This window comes from Symphodus melops, assembly GCF_947650265.1.
Source record: "Symphodus melops genome assembly, chromosome: 4".
NCBI lineage: Eukaryota > Metazoa > Chordata > Actinopteri > Labriformes > Labridae > Symphodus > Symphodus melops.
In genome coordinates this window covers 21,695,362-21,713,504 of record NC_136694.1, presented here as the reverse complement: position 1 = coordinate 21,713,504, position 18,143 = coordinate 21,695,362, and the positions used below count along the sequence as shown (strand labels likewise).

At 39.4% G+C, this 18,143-nt stretch overlaps 1 protein-coding gene across 1 annotated transcript in view; it reads left to right on the top strand.

Moving 5' to 3' along the window:
* Positions 1 to 4,471: 4,471 nt before the first annotated feature.
* syn2b (synapsin IIb) overlaps positions 4,472 to 18,143 on the top strand; it is a 75,849-nt gene continuing 62,177 nt past the window's right edge. Inside the window, exon 1 of the mRNA XM_079342111.1 lies at positions 4,472 to 5,485. Within this exon, the coding sequence (XP_079198237.1) occupies positions 5,043 to 5,485 (443 nt within the window). The 5' untranslated portion in view covers positions 4,472 to 5,042. The remainder of the gene's footprint in view (positions 5,486 to 18,143) is intronic.

The window sequence follows — 18,143 nt, the reverse complement described above, 5'->3', positions numbered from 1 at the left end:
TTGCTTGTCATTTATTCACTTTAATTTAAAATTCTATACAAACAAACCAGCTGTCCAGAAAGTTTCTTTTCCAAAGAGTATATCAGTGTTTTTTGTTTTGTTGTTTTTATGGATGATTTTGACCCAACGGGAGGAAAGCTGTTTAAAAGTGCCACCGCCAGCTCAACCGCTAGCATGGTTAAATATCCAAGAAGGGAACTGAGCAGGGAATGGTCAGTGGAATGTGAATTTTGATTGACATCTGCCTGAAAGGCTCAGTGAAGAGGCCCTACCAAGATCTGATTTATTATCAGTTTTACAATAAGTTGGAACAGTACTGTTAGTGCTAGCCTTCTGGCTAACACTGGCCTCCTCTGCCTGGCTCCAATCAGCTCTCTGCTTCTTCTTTCAATTTTGGCTTCCAGACTTTTGTGCAGGTGCTGGTAGGGCTGTATAAGTCAGACACTGACCTATAACAGTTAAGTTCAGTGGGCTTTTCTATTTTTTGTACATTCAGGTTTAAAATAAAATGTGTGTACTATTACTTAAATTAAGAATTGTTCATGTTTTTTCTAACCTGTATTGACCCCCCTTCATGAAGTTGTCAAGAAGGCTTTTCGCCGACCCCCCTGTGGGTGGCCTTGGTTAACATTTGCATCCAAACAAAAACATATTTTAACCTCTGCAACACGTTAAAGTGTGTCATAAAGACATGTCTTATTGTTGTGCTTTTCTTTCTTGTTGGGATACCCAAACCAACCACTGTTCCACTTGTTACCATGGCAGTTTTGAAACTTGAAAGTGTTGCTATGGCTAAAAATATAATAACACAGCCAGGCAGCATTGTCTTTAGCTCTGCAACAGCCTCTGCAGAATAGTGAAAGTAAGTTTGGTAGTGCATACACGAGTTTGAATGTGAGTCTGACACAAAAACAACAGATGTGTGGGTGTTTTAATCTTGTACCACGATACGTATCGAAAAAACACTATTAAGGTTCATTCAAACAGCTATGTTTTATGGCTGCATCGACTCTGCTCTAGGCATTTTAATGCTTTGTTTTCTTTTCTTCTTTTTTGTCTGATGAAATAGCATCAAAACCCTTTTCTAAATCTAGGTAAATTCTTTGAAGGTTTATCATTGTAAGGCACCCTTTAAAGACAGGATAACAGTGTACTTTATAATAATAGCATGGCCTCAAAATAACACTGTTGTTTCCTGGACTGTGCCCTTCTGTGTTTTCATTTAACCCATGGTGCATCTGAGATCTCTTCCTGCAGGGCAAACATCATTTGATTCTAGCTGGCCTGTTATATTCAGTGATTAAAAAGTTAACTTTTTAAAAAAACAATTGAGTTAAAATTTAAAAGAATAACGCTTGAAATATTTCGGAGGTGAGCTTGTGGCATGTGTTACATAATGGTAAGAGCCCCTGCTGTCAGTGCCAGATGTGCAGAGCGCAAAATTGTTTGGATTTTCATGGATTATCTTAAATGATCCAGTGGAACCACAAGAGGTTTGACCATGACATACTCGCCCACACATGCCTGAATAGCTGAAGCACATCCCCCAAACCTGACCAGGACACACACACACACACACACACACAACTACACACACACAACTACACACACACACACACACACAGTAAAGAACTGTGAAGCATATACAGTAAGTGTTTTATACCTGTCAATGAAGAGGGATCACATAATACATTGTAATATTTAATGGTACAACAACTTGTAAAATATGTGTGTGTGATCAGTTGTCTCAGCAGTCACAGAGAGAGGGCTGAATGTGTTTGCATGCCAGCAGCTGTGATTTTACAGAGGAAATATGAGAAAGGGTGTTTAATCTTTGTGCATCCTTATGATATGATGGGTGTTTAGTAGAAAGCACAATGTGTCGAGTACGTCATTAAACATGTAGGCCAGGATGAGCTTAGGATGTCGCTACAGTTCACACTGCAGCTCCCACTGTGACTCACTTTGGCTCTATTCTGGTTGACTGAACACCCCCCCCCCCCCCCCTCCCCTCCCCTCGTTGGGCTCGACTCATCGTGACTTGCTACAAATGTGCATCCTGCATGTTGTGCAAAACAGTCTCATGAGGGCCTAAACGCATCGTTGGTCTATATGTTATTTTACTTCACTGAATTCAACTTAACCCTTTGATGCTAAACGTCAAGAAAGCAACATATTTCCACAAAAATCTCTTCCATTTTGTCTATTACAAGACTTGTGGGACCATCTTTTTTTCTGTCATCAGCACATTTTCTGTTCAATGTGCATCATATTAAAATAGGGGCCTTGTGGTCTCAAGTCCATTTAAAAGTGCAGTCCACACCTTTGCTGCAGTTAAATGTGTGTGTTAAATAATAAACATAAGGGTTGAACTGATTATAAAAGCTGGTGGCTGATAGGGAGTGGTGCAGTCTTGTTCAGTAATCTATACAGCACTTGCTCCTGGCCTGCAAATTGCCACAATTGCTCATCCGTTACAAAAAACTTGAATTATGAATCAGTGGAAAACAGCTTTCAGTTCCAGAAGAGATACGGCCAGATGAGTGGTGTAGAGTGAAGCTGAATAGCAGCATTTCAATGGTTTAAAGGTCAAGGAATACATTTCCATCAATTGAGATAGTATCAGTGCTTTAAAAAATCTGTATTCAAAATTCAGGCTGCTCTAAAATAATCACAATACGTTATGTACGAGCAGTCAAATTGGATAATATTTTCAGGATTATTTATGCTTTCCTTCCTTGAAGGAATAATTGTCCATTGAAGATGGAAGCTAGAAGTACTTTTGGGACTGTATTTGTTCTCTGCTGTAGCCCTTAGAGCTGTTACTCTTGGTGTGTGGGATATTCTTCCTGCTTGAATAATCTTCCTTCTCTCTCTTTGTCCTATCGTCTAAAGGCTATTTCTGAAAGTAAAGCTCAGGGCAGCAAACAGCACGGTACACAAGGAGCCTGCTGTTGATGCTGTCGGCATTAAGGTTGGAGTTGAGCTAGTGTCATGCCCAAAGATAGTGAATACGATATAAAGCCAATAGGATGTTCAGATAGAGAAACAAATAGTGTTATGCTCAGGGTTGTGTTGAAAAGAATATAATGATGCCTTCATGTCACCTGCAAAAAAAGAAAAATGTATATATTGTATAACATTTTGTTAATCTGTATTTCTATTTTTATCCTTTTTATTTGGTATATCTTTTGACAGTTAGTTTACACCATGGTGTTTTTTGATTCTTCTGTATGTCCAGCACATGTTGAAAAATCTACCCAAAAAATGACTTTGACTTTGATCAGGAATAAGAAGTATTTCTATAAGCCACTACTGCTACTGTGTTGGTGAAACAATTTAATCATTACAGTGAGTGATAGGGGATTTTTTTTTTTTTTACGCCTTAAATAGGAACAAGACAAGACACATTCAATGCAGAGTTCCTCACAGAAGCTGCATAGTTAAATATTTTTGACGTGACGTGAATAACTACCAAGTTTCATTTTCGGGAAATGTATTGGCTGAAATTCTTTTACAGTAACTATGAGGGGGGACTGTGGACTTTCTGTGAGAACACCATACATTTAAAAATGTTGTACCACTTCTGATCTGTGTGCAAAGTTGCGTGACTTTCGTGGCACCTTGATATTTTCTTGTAATCAGTTCAATTGGTACAAGACAAACTAAACTATTTCCTGCATCTTAATAGAGTCCTTGCTGTGTTTGATGCTGTGGCCCTAATTGCAAATAAGGTGACGGAAGAGGAAGAATAGTGCATCTCACTGATAGCATTATTCGATCTCTTCAAGCATGGCTACCCTTGGTCAGTTCCACAATTACCTCCATGTGTTGCTACTGGATTGCTGCAGAACAGGACACATTATTGAAGAGCAGCACGTTCCACTGGAGGGAATCATTCCACTGATTAAATCAATAGAAAGAAACCATAACAGAGGGATCGATCTGTCTTTCTCCTCTCCTCCTGTTTTACTGCTGTACTCTAACTTGGCTCCTTCCCCAGAGGGGTTTAGTTTAACAATAAACCCCCCTGCACTCCACTCCATAAGGCCACATGCTTTGGGTGGCAAATTATTAAAAGTAAGCACCTTCTCAGAGTAGGTTTTTTTCTTTTTCTTTATGAAGCTCAGCCAGAATCCGTCTTCTATAAAACGTATCATCCATGTCACATTTGTGGGACCACAATGGAGGGAAAGGGATGAAGCAAAGGCAGGTTAAAAGGGAGATTATAAAGATGGATTGATGGTGGGAGAAGGAGGTGGGGCTTGCAGAGCCGGGTGGATGGCGTTCCCATCTGTGAACTCCACCTTATGTACGCTTATAGGAAACCCCTTCCAGTGGTTGCACACGGCACGCAGCGCTACAAGGCTGCAGCACGACACACACACAAATACGCGTAGCCTGTGATGTAGGAGGATGATGACAGGAGAGAAGAGGAGGAGGAGGGGGAGGGGGAGACAGCCAGCAAGCGTGCCGAGTGAGCAAGTGAGCGGGAGGGAAAGGGGAGAGGGAGAGAGTGAAAGGGTGAGATAAAGCAGAGAGAGAGAGCGCAGCATCTCTTCAGCGCATTCAGCTTGCAGTGGCTCAGGAAGCTGGAAGGCAGAGTAGACGTGGAGGAGAGCACCAGCAACTTACTGAAGGGGGCGAGACCAAACCACACCTCTCTCTCACACACAGGCAAACACTCTCATACGTCACACATGCGTTCGTGAGGAGGAGTAAAATCACAGGAGGAGGATTACCAATACACGCGCGCTGTTTTTTGCTGGCTTTGCTGCGCTTTGGAGAGCTGTCTCTTGAAGACTGGACCAGAGCTTAATCCATCGCTTCATCCATCCTTTCCTTCCTCCCTGTACTCCATTCCTTCAACAGAGAAGCAGCTATCAAATCAAACACCTTTGTTGACTGGCTCTCTTTCATTCATCGAACCTCTGATCTGTGTGTTTCTCTCTGGGACATTTCCTGCTTTCTAGCCTTTCAGCCAAGAAGCCAAGTAACCATCTTGAACAGCAACTGATTATTCAACCTTTTTGACCGCAATCATGAACTTCCTCCGCCGCCGCCTTTCTGACAGCAGCTTCATGTCCAACCTGCCCAACGGGTACATGTCAGACCTCCAGAGGCCTGACCCTCCTGCTCCTCCTCCGCCAACTGCATCATCTCCTTCCCAGCAAGGTGAAGCCCCAGCAACTGCTCCTGCCCCTGCCCAGTCCCCAACCGTAGCTCCAGCAGCATCCCAGGTGCCAGCCAGCTCCCCCGCAACCCAGGAGCGGCGTCTGAGCCAGCAGGTTCAGCAGTCCCAACAGGCCCAGTCCTCCTCTTCTGGTGGCTCCTCTGGCTTCTTTAGCTCCTTCAGCTCCATCACCAACGCTGTCAAACAGACAGCCGCATCCGCCGCCGGGTTTGTGGAGCAGTCGGCTCCTTCCCCTTCCCTCTCCAAGAAGTTCAAAATCCTGTTGGTCATCGACGAGCCTCAGCATGAGTGGTAAGTGTTGGGACGCAAGTGATTTTAATGATGAGTTGTGTTGTCCAATTGGCTGCTGGGAAGTTGGAGTAGTGGCCGGTTATGTTGATTGGCACTGTGTTTCCAAGTTTTGGGATGGTGTTCAGATTGAATGTAAAAACTGTTTGGTGTAGAGTCAGCCAGAAAGAACATGATTTTCCAATAAGCTGCTTCAAGTGTTTGTTGACTGCATCAATGTTTACTGATAAATGTGTTTGCAGTTTTGGATTTCAGATAATATTTAAATGACATGCGTTGTCCTTGTAAGTAAAAGATGTTTGATAAGTTCCAGTTATTTACAGATTCTGATATTAGACATTAGTATTTGCAGGTACAGAATACCAGTCAGATCCTCATGTTAGATGAAAACATTTGGTTTCTAATATCTTGCTTGTTTCACAAACATTACGCTCTCTCGCACAACGCCATCAGTGTTTGTTAACGTCAAACAATAATGTACCTTAAACCACTAGATTGTGTGTGTGTGTGTGTGTGTGTGTGTGTGGGGGGGGGGGGGTTATTGGTTATGCTATAAGATCTGTATAATGATAAGATAAGATATAACATTATTGATCTCCAATGGGGAAATTTGGGCATTACAGCAGCAGCAGTACAGAATCAAAAAAAAAGTCAAAAACCAAATAAAACAGGAACATAAACATAAATACAATTCCAAAGTAGTAAGGGGTGATATATACAGAGGACTATAATGACTGGAATCCTCATCATTACCAGATACCACGTTAGGGACAATATCAAAGGCATACTGCAAGGTACCAGCCTTGGGAGATGTCGTGATGTCAAAGTGTTGTCACATCCCAATTATTGTTTAATAACCCCCATCAAACCACATGCTCCACATCATAAAGGAGAAAGTCAATAATTAGAGCCTGTGTAAAGATTTTTTCACAAGCTAAGGCTGACATTGAAGAGGGATGTGTTCAAGTCAATTTGTCGAAAAGGAGCTCAATAAAAGATTCAGGGTCTGCTAAAGAGGACTGTACATGTATGACACTAGTCTTGGGAAAGCTCTAAGTCTTTACCTTATTTCTTCTTCTGTGTCTTCTTTTTAAATCTAAATTAATTGTTTCCGTTCTCTGAGGCCGCTCCCAAAATATTAACAGTTCTACTAGACTGGCAGACAGGCCAGCCTTTTTTCTGGGGTTCTGGATACACATCCTTCCTCTCTGCACCGTCACCTGCTTTTGCCATTGTGTGTTATTTTGTGAGCCTTGATGACGCCATGTGTGTCCAAATTAATGCTATTGTCAGTGTATGTGTGTGTATTCGAAGGCTCTGAGTAAGTGTTTCCATGTCTTGACAGAGTTGGCTAGCAGGATAATATCCTCGTGCTATCTAGTCGTACATCATAAACTGCCATGGAGGAGCATGTAGCTCTGAATAAAACATTGCCTAAACTACAACTGTAACGTAAGCCTCTGACTCTGTAACAATGCTGCCATCGCCTTGCTCCTTTCGGCTCCTGCAAATCACATTTTCTAGCTATAAATGTTTTCTGAATGGATTTTGATGAAGGATTTTACAGCTATTCATTGCCGTCATTATCTGTGTGGCTTCATCTTGTCTCGCTTGTACTGGAGTGCGATGTGACAACGTGGTGGCCGGTTGAAACAATTTTGACCTTTTCACTTTAATTGACATTATGGAGTGTTGTTTGGTAGGGATTATTGTGTAGTATCCCCACAGGAAACCATGTTATGGTCAAAAGTATAGTTAAGGAACTGTATAATGAGGCTGGGCGTAGAGATCGTTTTTACAGATGTTTGACATTGAAGTTAGATGTGGCCCTGACAAAAAATGTGCCAGAGATGAGCATAGCTACGATTTGGAAAATAACTCTACCCTGCATTTTGGCAGGTTCTAACATAGATTTAATAGTTGGGTAAATCCTTCAAAAAAAAAAAAAAAAATCTTCTTTGGGATTGTGCCACTGTTTGTGCCTGATACTGGGATTTAAGTCCCTGCACAAAATGAATTGCAAATGAAGCTAAATGAGTTCTCACTAAATGGGTTCTACACAGGATCTCAATGCCATGTTTCTGTCTTTCTTTATTGCTGAGCTCAATTGATTAAGCACTGTCTGATTAGCAGGTACAGGTACATTAAATCCACTGAATGGAGTCCAATGTTTAGTGCAGTTGGTATTGTTTTCCCCACACAGGATTATCTCTAAAATGGTGCATTATTCATGTGTGGATACATCTATGAGTGCCGAGGCTTCACCACACAGTAGTGGCTGAATGTGACTGGCAGCCCTATATTAAGGTAATCCTGCGTCTCTTGCTGTGAGTGTTTTGGAGGCATAAGATTGGGCGTCTGCCACCATCATGATGTGGCCATGTATGAATGTTGGGCACTGCAGAAAAGAGGCGATGCAATGCATTGGTTTGCTTTAGCACAGTCATGCTTTTTACAGAATATGTAAAGAGTGCACATTGCATAAATATCTAGAAATGCTTTTTAAATACATACTGTATTCTCCCATTATTTTAACCGTAAACTCCATTGACATAGAGAGGTTTGGATTCATATTTTGTTGTCTTTTTACACATGTTGCTTTTTACATGTTCTTTCAAATCACTGCTGCTCGCAAAAGGTGTGCACCAACAGTTTAGAAAGATTTCTTAACTTACACGATTCACAGAGGTTTAAAAAAGCGAGTACATTTTAACTCCCCTTTGTGTTGCATGTCCAGCATGCTTAAAAATTGATCAACAAGACTTAATGCTGCTTGTTAATTCATCTTCCAGAACAAATCTGCGCTGAGTGAAAGTTAACTACATTGTAAAGATGTTGCCAGTGCAAAACTGAGATTAAGGTTCTTAATATGTTACATTAATGTCCCATGTTTTCTCTGATCTACCGCAAAAAAAGATACTACCACTTTTTTTGCAGGGCAGGGGCTGTGTTACCATACCGACAAAACATTCTAATCTTATTGTATCCTCACTTGCATCATTTCACAGAGGCTCTCCCATTTTTTGTGTAAACAATATTTTCATCCAGAGACCTCTACATAAATATTCTTGTTTTTATTTGTTGGGGATGATCACAGACAGAGCTTCTCTGAAAGCCTCAGGGCCAGAGAGGCATTCAGTTTAGTGTTATTGATTTTCCACCCAGCCAAGAGTGGGACTCAAGGCTCTCCGTACTGTAACTTAGAAAACAGAAAGTAACATTAAAAATGCTAATAGTCCTTCTGCATGTTATCCACATCAGGGCTACATTCTGATAAACAGACAGGTATACATGCGCGTTTGTATCTCCAAACATAAAACTCACTACCTCTACTATTACTGCATGATCAAGCTATTTCACCAGTTGTTTGTGATTTTCAGTGCTATCTTCTTTGAATTATTAATTAAAAGGGACGACTCTAATGAATAACCATATAGGTATTGATCATTTTCACATGTTGAATGTTCCAATTAACTTACCTATGAATATTCCCCCAGCATTTTTCAATTGATTGATTTGGTTTACAGTAAAACTAAGAATCTTTTTTCTGTCTCTTCCTCTCCTTGTTTTCTGTGTTTCCCATCTAATCGTAGCGTCTTCAAATTGACAATAAGTGCATTCAAATGTGCACGAAGGCATGCATTGCTTATTGAGGCAAACTAGACTAGGTTATGAACATGCAAATACTCCTGGCAAATATACAGCCCTCTACATTCAAATAGCAGTCACTTTTTTAACTCTCTTTGCTGCCAACAGCTTAGGCTCTCAGCTTTCACATATCGACTGTGCCACATCTGATGGCGTTCTCTGACTGTGCCTCAAAAAACAGACCTCAGTGTGAGTCCAGCAATGAAGCTGCAGGATGAAAGAGTTAGTGGGTTTTTTTGCAGGCATTTTAGGCAGTCAGCGTGTGTTTGCTATGTACCTTATGTAACTGAGCTGAGCCCCTTTGAGGTGGCTGAGGGAACGGACATCGTCCTCTGGGGTGTTTCAAGGTGATGTCGGCACAGAGGGAAAGACGATTCAGGAACATGGAGGGAGAGGATCTTGGAATCGCCTTTTGTCGTTTCCTTTGGACGTGTATGTGCTGCTCTTTCTTGTTCGGTTCAGCCAACCCTGGGTCTATTTTCTCTTTGTTTCCTCTCTGAGCCTTTCATCGTGACAGTGTCTCTGTGTGTGGTTCGAAGGGAAAGTGCTCCAGGTTCACGATGCGATGAAGTAATCAGAAGAGACGTGGTGATTCAGCAGTTTCAGCCCAAAGGCCACATCTGCTCTCTTTCCTTTGCTCTCTCTCTGTCTGTCTGTCTGCATATCGCGCCCTCTCTCACTTCCTACTCGTTATCTCTCTATTTATGTACCAAGGACGTACAGTACTCTTTGGTTTCTGCCTGAGTCCCACTGACTCTTTTTACCACCTGTGTTGCACAAACACCCATCAGAGGAGATGCTTTTAGACTGTTGACTTTTGAATGAGTCACAGTGACAAGGGTTTTGTTGGTTTGAATACAGTTTGATGCGCCGTTCTCTTACAAGCATGAGATTGATGGTGAATGTCACCCAGTTGTCCTGCAGCTCAAACTTGAACTTTAAGTGAAGCTTGTTTGATTCTTGAAAGCTCACATATTAACCAACACATTTACAGTTGGGTCAAAAGAAGGGGTGGGGCTAAAACACAATTTTTCTTATTTATTATTGCCTCGGAAATACAATGTTTCATTCTTTTTCCATAAACTTGTGTTTACATTTTATCTGTATGTGATATTTAAACAGACAGGATATACACACAAACTAGCAGAAAAAAAGACACCTAAGTGCACCAAAAAAAGGGGAAACGGGGGGCATCAAAAATACTCAAAGGATGGAAGACATTTTAAATTGACTGCTCATACAAAATAATGGGAATAGTTAAAACAACACATTCAATCTAGTGAGGAGTTACAAGACATTTGTGTATCCCAGAATCCCTCTAGGCCCTGATTAACACATATTAATATGGCAGCAGCTCATTCCATCCCTATTAAGTCTATAAACTCGTTCAACCCACTGCTCAAACTGAAACATCTGAGGGTTCCTTTTTTCCAAATATAAACAATTTTCCGTTACAAATTCAATTAATGTCACAGATAGCCCATCTATTTTGTCTCCTGATAGACATAATAAAAGACTTTTTTTGACCTGATGGATCTCTGTGAGGGCATTGGTCACAGCTGAGCAGAAGTAATGCTGGGTAGACAGTGTAATGGGGTCTGGAAAGGATGCATTCATTGTGTTAGATTTAATTGGTGAGAAGGAGGAGGTGTCTGTTTCTGGGTCTATATACGGAATAATTGCTGCCATTTTCAGTGTCTGTGTGAAAAATATACAGAACACAAGGTAGATTTGATACTGGTAAAATGGAAGCCATACACGAGGAATTAATCAAAATCGATAACTATAACCTACAGTGTTTCCAGTGTAGAAAAAGGCAAAAAATACAAATACAAAAAACAGATTAACACCCATACGTTGCTATAAACTGTAGATTAAACAAACATTGGGAAAGGGATTGACTCATGAGAATGAATTTAAGACAGTCCGGTAAACACAAAGTGAAAAGAAGGAGTTCATGAACCTGCTGGCTAACCACCTAATCATGTGCAGGTGTGCAACGAGAACAGGTGCTGATAATCAAATTGCTATTCAGGGAGACTCTCAAAAGAGGAAAAATAATGTGCAACAGATTATTAAAATTGCGTAAAATTAGAGCTGCTGTTTTCTACAAACCTGCCGATGGAGAAAAACAACGACATAAAAACCATAAACACATAGCTGAGGTAAAACAGACAAGAGGATTCATATAGCAGAAAACAATAAAACAAACAGAAACGTGTTTTCATTGACACAGAAATGACCTGACAAATTTAGACAATGATGCGTAGTTTGTCTATTTGTGTGTGCCTGCATTTATGCATCCACTCAAATGTTCTCCTTCTGCAGAGTAGACAGGAGTACACAGTGAGAGCAGGTGGGGAGGAGGAGCCTGCAGCACACACACACACACACACACACACACACACACACACACACACACGCACGCACTTATTCACAAGCATATACATACTCTCATTCTATTTTTTTCATCTCATCAAACCTCTGCAATATGTGAACTCTTTTCCCACAGGATTCTGCATTTTTCAAAGATCTGTTGTTCCTCGTTACAGCTAACTGAGTTTACTATAGACGAGTGTTTTGGGAATAAAGCTGCTCATTGGTAAAGCTTTTTTTTAAGAAAAACATTACCATTGAACTTTAACTACACTAGCCTTTTTCAACACTCCCACATGCAGCACAGCCTATATACTAAACTGAAGAAGAAATCCTTGTGATTTCTACAGGAGGAAGGTTTCGCTTCATGGTATTATTGTGCAAAGCTGAAGGTTACATTCCCCCACACAAACATGCTGCCTTTATAACAGCCTGTGATGCCATGTTGACTTCAAAGGAATGTCTTGTACCTCTCGGACTAGACCAGTGGCCTTTTCAGCCCAGGGAGGATGATACAATAACAGCTCCAATGTACAAAAGCTGTAACCTTGTAACTTCCAGAGGGACGTGATTGGTCAAAAGATGAGGCAAAATATTGTTTGTTAAGACAGCCATAAGATCTCTGTTTACAGTGTGGTGTTCATTTCTTGTGTTCCATGAATTGCTTTTGATAAAGGCTTTGTTAATTTCCCCGCTTAACTGTAGATCTATTACTTGTTTGATCGTGATGAGAGAAAATAATCGATAAGTGGATTAAACTTGTGGATTAAAAGATTGTCATTGATTGTCTCAGTGATTAAGCCATGGAAATTAACATTTGTGACATTTTTAGAATTTCCATATTGGCTATACAGTGTCTCTCTATCGGTAACTTTACCTTTGCCTCAACATTCTTTCATGCCTTTTATTATTGATTAACAACCCCCTATTGGCAGAAACAGCATACTTTGTATTAAAGAAGGTACAAATGAACATGTTAAAAAATCTCTCTCTCTCTCTCTCTCTCTCTCTCTCTCCTGTCACCACCTATGTCAGATCGGACTTAAAGAATGTTGTTTTCTCCTTGCTGGATCGTTGCCTGTGTTGTAGTCCCTGATTTTCTGTATGTTGCTTTTGGAGAAAAGTATCTGCTAAATGATTTGTAGAATTGTAATGACTTGTAGGGGATGTCTCGAATAAAAAACATATTTTGTCTTTTTGTAAGTGTTAAATCCCTGGCTAGATGATTGGTATATTACATAACGGCAGCCTGGACGAAGTCACTCCTAATAAATGTGCATAATGCGTCTGTCAAATAATTTACCATAAAGATTTAAAAAGCACTTAAAAAAAGGCCTTTTCATTTTTTAACACTATTATTAAATGCTGGTTTTATAGTGTTGCTTGATTAACTTTTTTTTCAATTAGCCTAATACCGTCTGTGAGGAATACCGAAGTAAACAGAGAGCTTGTACTTGATCCCATGAGACCTGACTATTACTAAATGCATATTGATGGCCCTGGCTTTGTCAATATTGCATTACTAATAACCAGCTCTAAAAAGAGCTTTTGTCCCTTGGGACTGTTAGGCATCAAGATCCTCCATTAGCGTGCATATTTCTTAAGAGAGGCAGTTAGCCTTTTATCTAATTTGAATGTGACCCCTGTTCCCCCCTGTGTATTGGTAAGAGGCTAGTCCTACAGTTTGATTCAATTCTCATATACTCAACAATCACCCCTGTGGCAGACATTGTATAGACAAGACAAGTACAGTAGTTAGCAAAATTCAGAAATAAGTAGTCTTATTGAATGGTTAGGCTGTAAGTCGAAAGTTCAACAAGTAGTTCAAGAGACAACAGAAACGTTTGTTTCTTGTTCCTTTAAATAAATCGTAATATATATATATATATACACACACACACACACACACACACATATATATATATTTATAATATATATATATATATATTATATATATATATATATATACATGTGTGTGTGTTCTTTTAAACAACCTCTTTATGTTAATGAGCAGCTGATTAGTTCTGTATAAATGCAATGGAGCTACTTCACAGCACATTTGACTCCTTTTAACATTTTCATATTATATTTGCAACTGATCTCTCTTTGTGTTTTAAAAAGATCCTAATGGACATGAAGGTTATTTGAACTCAGGAGCTTCTGTTTTATCAAGTGAGATACAAAAGATGTAATGAGCTGTTTCCCCGATGTATGCTCCATTGAGCTGGTAAACCCACGGAATGACCTTTACTATCTGCTGTTTGAGACTAAAATTGCATAGAAAAGAAAAACAGGGGAAAGCTATGTACAAGAAAGTAGAAGTGTATTGATTTGGTTTTAGTATTTCTGACTGTATTTTTGTGTGTGGTGCCTTCCCTGATTTCTCCGCAGTATTCCAGGGATAAACCTGTTACGCATTGAGCATACCTAAGAGGGCTATAAACGAGACCAATCAGCATCACAACCCCTGGTGAAACTGTGCTCTGTTGCTATGGCAACAGATGATCCTCTTCAATAATATTTGAAAATGCACCATTGAACAGAGGCATTGATGTAATTTTACAACAAACAATTATATTTTCTATCTCAGAAGGACTACTAGCTGAAAAATGTAAAAATGTCAGAATGTACAAAGAGTCGTACTTACATAAAACTAGGCTTTTTCCATCTCACATCTTAATCCTTAAATAAATATATCTTAATTATAATATTATTTTTGTATAACTAAGAAATTCGGACCCCCTGCAAACGTCAATTACACAAACAACATTTAGTGGCTCAAATTGTGATTCAGAGTAATCCCCTCAAAAAAAAAGGGGGGGGGGGGGGTCTAATCCCATTTCCATAGCCATTTAAAGTAACAATATATAGACATTTGGTTTTGCTGCATCACCAACTGCACTCTCTTAGGACACATAGGGCTGTCATGACTCCCCCTCTTAGACATTGTGCATGCGTGTACAAGCAGAGCATGCAAATCAACAAAGACGTTGCATGAAGCTAAACCACCATGACAACTGACTAGTTACAGTTATATTACCAGATTTTGCACAACCTTATTATTAAGAAGGGTTTTTTTAATTTGTTTTTGTATGCTAACCTGAGACATACCTTGGGTCAGATAAAGTTCTGCATCCCGTAAAGCTGATCAACATGAGACGATGACACCAATAAGAACATATTGAATAATATGCATGTACACTCTGCTTCCTTTGCAGTCACTCTCCTTTTTTCTTATGTTAGCTTCAGCCGTCATCAACATCTTTCTTCTCTTTGCTTCAGCCATTGCATCAAACCGTACAGATATGGGCTAACTGGCCCATAAGGCTTTATTTTGTGATGTTGAGCCCTCCCCTCGCTTGAATTGATTTTTCATACAGAATCTAACAGAAGACAGCAGACTTAAGGGAGTTCCAACCCGGCCAACTTTCTCACCTCCACACACCTGGCAGACAACTGTGTGAACTGGGCCGTGAAGGTCGCATTGTCTGTTTCTAAAATGTTCGAACGTACTCTTTGTAAAGTACTCCTGTTGAAGCAAACATGGCCCCTTAAGTGCAGTCCTGACCTGTGATTTCATATTTATGTAGTAGTATCCATAAGGTCATGCTCGCCACTTCATCTGATTTCCTCCACTCAACGGCTACAGAAATAAAGATGTATAACTTTACAAACATTCAAAATTTGAGCTATTGGTTCACTTCTTCATTTGCATCAGAAAATCATTTTCATGCTATTAATGTTTGCAAGGGATCAGCCACGCTCAATGGGCGCACATGCAGGAAAAGTACTTTGTTGGCATAAGCGCCTGCTGAGCAATTCTCTACGGTCGGGGTGAATAGGACATCTGCAAAATGATCATTGAGTCTCTTTGGAACTCGTGCATTTTTAACAAAAAGGCAGAAACTGGAAATGTGTAGTGCTGGGTAGTTTGACATCTGCTGCTTGTGGTTATCTTGTGACTGCATTTCTGCCAGGGCTGTAATTTTTTTTAATTTTTTTTAAGGCAATCGTGCTAACATGGATGATGTTTAAACTAAAGAGCTTATAACTTCATTCCACAAAGTGCTGGGGTCAGGTGCTGCTCCTACAGAATATTAAATGTGTTCGTGTTTGTGTTATCAAATCCTTCTATGTTCAAAACATGCACTTTTTTACAGTCTAATGTGCACTGGTTTCCTCTAAAATATTTAAGTCATGCTTGTGTGTGTGTGATTTATTAAGTAACAAGCTGCCTACTCAAAAACTGTAGTATTAAAAATAAAATAATATTGTAATGTGTGATATATTTAGAACACATATAACACAGTTGATGAATCAGAGTCGGAATCACAAGAAAGCACGATTAGTGTTTATTTGCATAGAATAGTAGTATAATAATAGTAAAACATAGTAAAATGTAAAAAAACAAATAACTGAATGGACAAATGTGAAGCTTGTAAACGTAACAATGCTGGTTGAAATGTAGTGTGTGTGCCCCATGTAGTGAGGCTTAAGTCCAAAGCAGTGGCTGGGTTTGAATCTGCCCTGTAGCTCATTTCCCGCACGTTGTCCTCTGTCCTCAATTTTTGACTCGTTCTAAAATTTTCCCTCTAAGCAAATAAGAAACGTATGTTGGACTGTGTTAACCTGCTGCAGCAAAACAAGTTTGATAAATATATGAAGAGAAACGTAAAGCAAGGAGACAAATGAAAATAGGGTCTCGTAAGGTCAGAAGAGAGGAAAAAGAAACAGAAGTAAATGTTCGTGATATTCGTTTACTTAGTCTCCAAAATGTTTTGACATAAAGATGTAAAAATTCCATCTAATAGGAAAAAAAGTGTCACTTTCATAGACTCGTGTGCAGGACAGCTGGGTGAAGTCCATCTGCTCAAGCAAAAATAGACGTTAAGCTCCAAATGTTTTGTCCGTTCTTTGTTAGTATTGATGCTGCTGCAGACGATTGTTCTTCAATTGGATTGGACTGAATTTCCTCTTCTCTGTTGTTTTGAATGTCCACCTGTCGTTTTGGGGTTTTTTTGCACATGATGAAACAAGACTGATTTGCTATAGCTTACAAGTAGCTTTTCTTTTCACCCTCTCTTACCAAAGACACTGCTTTAAATCAGTACACAACATGTCAAAATGCAGGTACATTTTAAGTGTGAAATTATGCATGAAAAGACTGAGCTTGTTCTTGTCGCTCAGCTCCTGCTGAAAATGAAACAACTCAAATCGAAAATGACTCCTCAGTTGCTCAATACAACCTTTAAAAGGCGAGCAACCGTGTCAGTTTAATGTAGCATTTAATGAGTGCAACATAGTCATTGAAAAACAATAAGGAAGATCGATGTCTCACATTCAAGTCTTGTTAAATCTATTATATTCTATTACATTTTTACCACCCATACCGTTTAAAATAGTGTAGCCTGTGTTGTCTTGTGAAAATCATCGACTGATGAATTGCATTTCATAATTTCTGTTTTGTTTATGAAGCTTTAAAAAAGGAGAATGTGTATGTGAATGTGTGTGTCTAACTTGTGGGAGGAAAGAGTGTTGGCATTTAATGGTTAAAGTGCAAAAACAAATGTTAAACTAATTTCTTAAGTGTGATTACAGCTAAGCAAAGAAGCCAGCGATTAATCATCGGTCAGTTTTAATAATAGTCGATAGGTGGTCTGTGTAAACGCCATTAAAGTCATTCACAGAGAGGCACTATTGTTAACAACATGACATCAAATATTTAAAGTCTCAGGATCCTTCTCTCGCTTTTTTTTTCGTTCTTACTTTTAAATCATTGTTTAAAACAGGATCATATCAGCAGTGTGGATTCATAGAAGAAAAATAGACAAAAGCAATAGAGACACCAGCACTACCAGAAATACACTGCAGTCACAAAATACACAATGCTTTCCTGTTAAATTGTGTTGTGTTACTTATTCATATGTACCCTAATTGGATTTGTGAAGATGGATGATGCTGTAAAACTGTCTCCAGGCTGACAGACTTGTCTATACTCCTCTGATTAATCACGCATTCCTCAATATTTCCCAGAGTAAAATTCAGCAGGGAGGCATAAATGGCTTTAAACCGACGTGTTATTTTTTTTAAGATGTTCCCTATTAACACATTTTTTAATCGCTTATTATTTAATGTTTGTCTTTACAGAAATAATTAGGAATAAAGGAAAATATGTCATGACAGCAATGGTTTCATAACTTCTTCACAAAGATGCACATCTCCTCTATCCCAATTGCCATGGAAACATAATAACTGGATTGTTTTGTTTGAAAGAAGCTGGCACATAAAGTGCTGTATTGTTGTAATGTTGGACATTTGTAGTTTATTTAGAGTGCTCAGACAGCATCGTGCTTGCCGTAAGCCTCACAGAAGTCGGTGCTTATCTGTTCTCAGGGAAATGTGTTCAAAAGTTTTTTAGGGCCAACTTCCTATTACTGAAAACTTAGTAAATACTGCAATGTTATAACTCCAAACATTGTGTATGTCCTACTGAGGATTTTGCTGTTTTTGCCTAACATATCTATTTTTTTGTCACTCATATGATTTACTGCTTTCGTGATGCTTGCTAATTTAAGTTTCTCAGAAATGTTTCAACCTAACTTTCAGTCAATCTAACGACAGGCTGCGAACAAGAGCT